The sequence below is a fragment of the Eucalyptus grandis genome, chromosome 5 (genome assembly GCF_016545825.1).
Source record: "Eucalyptus grandis isolate ANBG69807.140 chromosome 5, ASM1654582v1, whole genome shotgun sequence".
NCBI classification, from domain to species: domain Eukaryota; kingdom Viridiplantae; phylum Streptophyta; class Magnoliopsida; order Myrtales; family Myrtaceae; genus Eucalyptus; species Eucalyptus grandis.
Genome location: NC_052616.1, coordinates 41,178,414 through 41,183,836, shown reverse-complemented (window position 1 = coordinate 41,183,836; position 5,423 = coordinate 41,178,414). Strand labels below are relative to the sequence as shown.

General features: G+C 38.6%; 1 protein-coding gene across 1 annotated transcript; it reads left to right on the top strand.

Annotated features, from left to right (window-relative positions):
- The first annotated feature begins 1,029 nt into the window (after positions 1–1,029).
- LOC104445025 (probable WRKY transcription factor 65) lies at positions 1,030–2,857 on the top strand. Its single transcript, XM_018872938.2, is given in 4 exon segments — positions 1,030–1,425; positions 1,544–1,693; positions 2,093–2,333; positions 2,335–2,857. Coding segments are annotated over 4 exon segments (876 nt in total). The 5' UTR covers positions 1,030–1,273; the 3' UTR covers positions 2,668–2,857.
- The last annotated feature ends 2,566 nt before the right edge of the window (positions 2,858–5,423 follow it).

Sequence of the window (5,423 nt, the reverse complement as noted above, 5' to 3'; positions counted from 1 at the left end):
TATCCTTCTCCCATGCTTTTAGTGATATGGTTTATTCTATGATGTTCCGTCCCTTTTATCCACACTGAAATCTTAATCTGTTTAGCATTCATCCAACCTCCTATGAACAAGGATCTTTTGCATTCATAGTGCCCATCTCTCTCTCTCTCTCTCTCTCTCTCTCTCTCTCTCTCTCTCTCTCTCGTTGTTTGTTGGGGGTGGCTAATGCATGTTCTCGGGGTGGCTATGTGAAAGCGTGGTTTAATTTTTAATTATTCCAATATACCCCATCACACTTAGTCTGGCTTTTCTACTTATGATTTGAACTCAAAACTTCCAATTCTGGGACAATTGCCAATCATTCTAAAAGTTAAAGGTTTTATATGAATTGGTGATTTAATATTTAATTATTTCAATAGGCTAATCAATTGCCTTTATGAAGATCGGTAGTAAGGAAAGAACATTATTGGGGAGAGAGGCAAATAGGGAACCAAATAGATAAAAGAACAAAATAGATTAAATCAATAATAGGATAGATTTGTTTGTATAATTCGATTTATAATATAAGGATAAGGGCATGGAGACCCAACTAATTTGAAGCCTATGAAATACTTTACAAGTCTCACAAATGGATGAAATCCGGATCTTTGATCTGTGTAGGTAGTCCCGACTTAGAGTAACTTGCGTGTGATTGATGAAATAAGAGCGAATGTCTTCCAACTCCTATTCTGGAAAATCTCTCAATGCATCAAGCAACTGCGTTAACCCTAGGAGGTTTAGACGTATAGAGAGCTAGTGAAGGTCGTGTATGGTTGGCGAAAAAAAGATTTAAAAAAAAAAAAAAAAAAACTGGTTGTGAACGATAATTAATGTACATATCTCACTTTCCATTCGCTGGAAGCTGTCACCTACTACACAGGCAAAAAATTCCGGTGAAGATATTTCGGTGGGCAGCTATAAAACTAATTAAAATAAAGTATATGAGGGAAAACTCTTCCCTGCAAATTTTTATGACCGCGTAGTTAACAAAGACTTTGTCACATTTGTTTGCACGTCCTCCAAAAACAAAGACGCAAAAACCAATCTGTCAATGTGAAGGAAGCCCGATATAATTAAAAAGGGCCTCCCTCTTCCTTCATCATCTTCTCCTATTTGTCTCCTTCCTTCAAATTCTCTCTCACCACTACAGACTCTCCGTCCATCGGCTCTCCCGGTTTTCCGCAACGACCAGCCGCCTGTGTCCGGCAGTTCTCACGGCGAGATCAGGTGCTCGTCTCATCCCCCCGCCCCCACCATGCATGGAAGTTTTCAAAGCGGCTCGTTCATGACCGAGCATGACGATAATGGAAGCTCGCCAGAGAATAGCATTGGAGAGTCACCGCCATGGCCTAGCAGATATGGCGATACGATGAAGACCGGCCCCACGGCAACATCTCCTAAGAGGAGGTCTGTCGTGGAAAAATCGTATGTTCACATATGAGTTTAGTGGCGATTGGATACATGAATTAGTCATTAGGTATTTAGAGCGGAGATGAGAAGTTGGGGTTTTTTGTTTGCTTTTCAGTAGGAGAGGTATGCAGAAGAGAGTGGTTTCGATTCCGATCAAGGACGTGGAAGGCTCTCGGCTCAAGGGCGAGGGCGCGCCGCCGCCATCCGACTCATGGGCGTGGAGGAAGTATGGCCAGAAGCCCATCAAGGGCTCTCCATATCCAAGGTGAATTCTTCATCTTGTCTCATGTTATGGCTTCTTCTGCTTGAATGGCTACAGTACAAACAATCCTTTTCTTCACTTACCTCTCATTTAACGTCATGTCGCCAATAATCTTGAGATGCGATCACTGAGTTCTTGATAGAAACAATGGAACCTTGATATAATTGAAGTTCTTTGGTTAAATATCTGAATTTTCTCTATATCCATCAAGTGCTCACACTGAATTGAAGCTGGATAGGATTCCCCTTCTTAGTAATCAACAAAACTCAACAATGAACATGAGGTTTGATGAAGTTCTAGATTAATTTAATCCGATCCATTCGAAGAGGATAACAATCTCCGTTAGATCTGTGGATAAAGAATTAATTATTGATCTAATGATCCAAGCACTCAATTATGCAGGGGATATTATAGGTGTAGTAGTTCGAAGGGATGCCCAGCCCGGAAACAGGTGGAGCGCAGCCGCGAAGACCCCACCATGCTCCTCATCACCTACTCTTGCGAGCACAACCACCCTTGGCCCGCTGCGAAGAACAACCACCACCATCTCAATCACCAAAACTCCTCCGCCGTGACCAGTGCCGTCGAAGACAAGCCCAAAATGCCTGCCAATCTACCCAATCCAGAAGCCGAGCCCGAGCCTGCCCGAGCCCGAGCTAGAGCCCGATCCTGAACCCGAAGAGAAGTTTCCAGACATGAGCGACGAATCGGTGCTCATGTGCGCTACGGACGAGTTCAGCTGGTTCATGGACATGCCGACGACGTCGTCCACGATTTTGGAGAGCCCCATTTTTACAGAGAGCGGCAACAATAGCGCCAGCAAGGGCGCGGCCATAGACGCGGACATGGCCATGTTTTTCCCGATGAGAGAAGAGGACGAGTCGTTGTTCGCCGATCTGGGGGAGCTGCCGGAGTGCTCGGTGGTCCTTAGGCACGGTCGGAGCGGTGGTGTGAGCACCCAAGTTCAGATCTGCTGACCCTTCTTTTTTCTTAATTAAATTTCTAATCCCACTTGTATTTGTATTTTCCCACTTTTCTTTTTATCTAATTTTTTCCCATTCCTGGTTAATTTATTGCTTATGGATAAAATAAAAAAAGAGAGAGGAGTTGTTCAATTCAACCGTGGACGGAGGTGTCGTGCGCCGTAAGGAGGAGAAATCTTGGAAATTTCTTCTTTTCTTTTTTTATTCTAGAAGCTCAATTTTTCTTTTTCTTAATTATAACTTTTCGGGGGCCTTGATTTCAGTGTAATTAAATAACAAAAATGTCGTATTCGGGTTATGTCACGATGTTCTTGTAATTAGAGCATCATCTGCCGTCCATCCGCTCAGGGGGGTCGCAATCAACGATGTCAGGACAATAGATATTTGATTGGGACCCGCCAACTCATCTCGTAATTTAATGATTTAGGTCAGTCGTCTAGATAAACAATTAGGTGTTTGGATAAGCCCGCAAACTCAGACCAAGCAAAAAAAAATGTTCAGGGTTGCATTACAATCGATTTTTGTTTTTATAGAAGATGATCGTGCTGAATTCAACTGCATATCAAAAGCCAAAATCTCTCCAGTCCGATATCTTATATTGATTTTATCTATCTATGGATTTCTATCTTCTTATGCATTGAATTCGTAATAACCCTTCACCAATAGGTCATGTATATCAGGTTTGCGCATCTCAACCTGGTCATCTTATCAACTTTCATGCCAGAGGATTATTAAGCTTTGTGATGTAGTCATGGCATTGTCTAACAACCTCTTTCGTTGAGATGTTTAACCTTGTGATGTAATTGAGGCACATATTAATATTGATTGAAATTTGAATAAATCAACATGGTTGCGATCTTTCAAGTATTTTGCTCTTAAACTTAGACTTTGATATAGATTCAGGAATCATTGGTAATATATATATATATTTTAATGATTTATATCAATATATATAATTTTCTTTCTACTAGAAAAGAAATATAGACATTCAGGGTTATTGAGATATTCTTTTGTTTCTGCTCCTTTATGATAGTTTGAAAAAGTCAATTTGAGACAAAATAGCCTTTCATGATTATTATATGTTTTGTTATATTTATATCCCTTTATTATAAATCTTGCAGATTTCTTGCAAATAATGAAGTTAAAAAACCATTTAAGTTAAAGTTTACAGTTTCGAGCATAATCCCTGATACCATTTGTTTTGTGAATCAAGCTTGACCTTATTATGCCTAATTACTATATTTTCTATGAAGCCCTCGAGTTTTGGAGCTCGTATATTTCATAATATTTTACTCCTTCAAAAATCATGAAACTTCTTTGGAAATTTTTCCCTTTTATAGTATGGGATGAAAGGTTTATTGGCTATAGAGTTCACTGTATTTACGGATGATCTTTTCATTCAAGTTTCTAAATATGGGGAAGAATGTAGTTACTTATATGAAAGTCTGACAATACTTTTGTTGCAGCACATGAATCGATCGACTAATATTGAATAATTTTGATTTTTAATACTACTTTATTAAGTTACAAACTATATTTTGTACAATTCCCTAAAGAGCATGATGTGTTGGATTACTACTGTTTATAAATGGAAAGTTTTTAAATAGGAACTTAGATTGTAATAAAGTTCCTAAATTTGTCAAAAGTACTAAATTTGAATATCTGCGGCAACCAAGACTAATTATCTTTCAAATATAATGTCCATAAAATATGCAACTTTTCCTTGTCATATGTTTAATAGGTTCAGTTTGCTGACTTATCTGTTTTGAAATGTATTAACTGTTTGATATTGCAAAAGTTTTTTTTTTTTTTTTTTTGGTGAAAATGATATTGCAAAAGTTAGTATTTAAAGATTTTCAAAAATAATTAACTCATAATTGTGGTTATCAATTTTCCATAAGAATAAAGTGTCTTAAAATGACAATTTTGACATAAATATGCATGGAAAGCTCTGACATCGCATGTAGAAAATTCAATGATCAAACAACCATATGTAGAATCTAGAATACTTAGGTCTGAATCGAAGTTACGTGCCTAGTTTGGCCAGTCGCCATCTTTGAAGTGATCGCCATGGATGGAACCATTGGGGACTAAAGGAGCAGCGCCTCTCTTTCTTTCCTTTTTTCAGATTTTTCTTCTTCAATCCATATTTTTTTGCCCTCTTGTAGCTGCCACCGCCAGATTTTTCTTCAGAAAAATCAAGAAAAATAAGCCCTAGTTGCCAAAAGTTGAGGACACGCCATTGACTTGTCAACTTGCCTAAATGAGGAGACTCCACCGACTTAGGAGTAATATAGATAGGCAGCTCCTCCTTGCCAATTGTATGTGTAGAGAAATGTAGAGAGAAGATAGCAGAAAAAGAGAAAATATATAAGAGCATTATGGAGAGTGAGTCTCCATGTGGGAAAAGAGTGAGGTGTGTATGAGAATGACGTGAGGAACTTATGGGTGAGTGAGTGAGTACAAAACAAGTGTGTATTTGTATTTGTGGGGGTAAGTACACTATCAGTGCCAAAATTTGTGTACGGCGCTCACTTTGGTGCCAAAACTTTATTTTGGATCACTTAAGTACCAAATCAGAGGAAAAACAATCATTTTGGTGCCACCGGTGAGAGATTCTAGCCAAAATAATTACATGGTTTTTATATTTTAAAAAAAAAAATAGACATAGCTTTTAAACAACGTTGTTGCTTTCCATCCTCCCTAAGAAAACGACATCATTTTGCCATCCTAAGTGGATGGCCTCACAA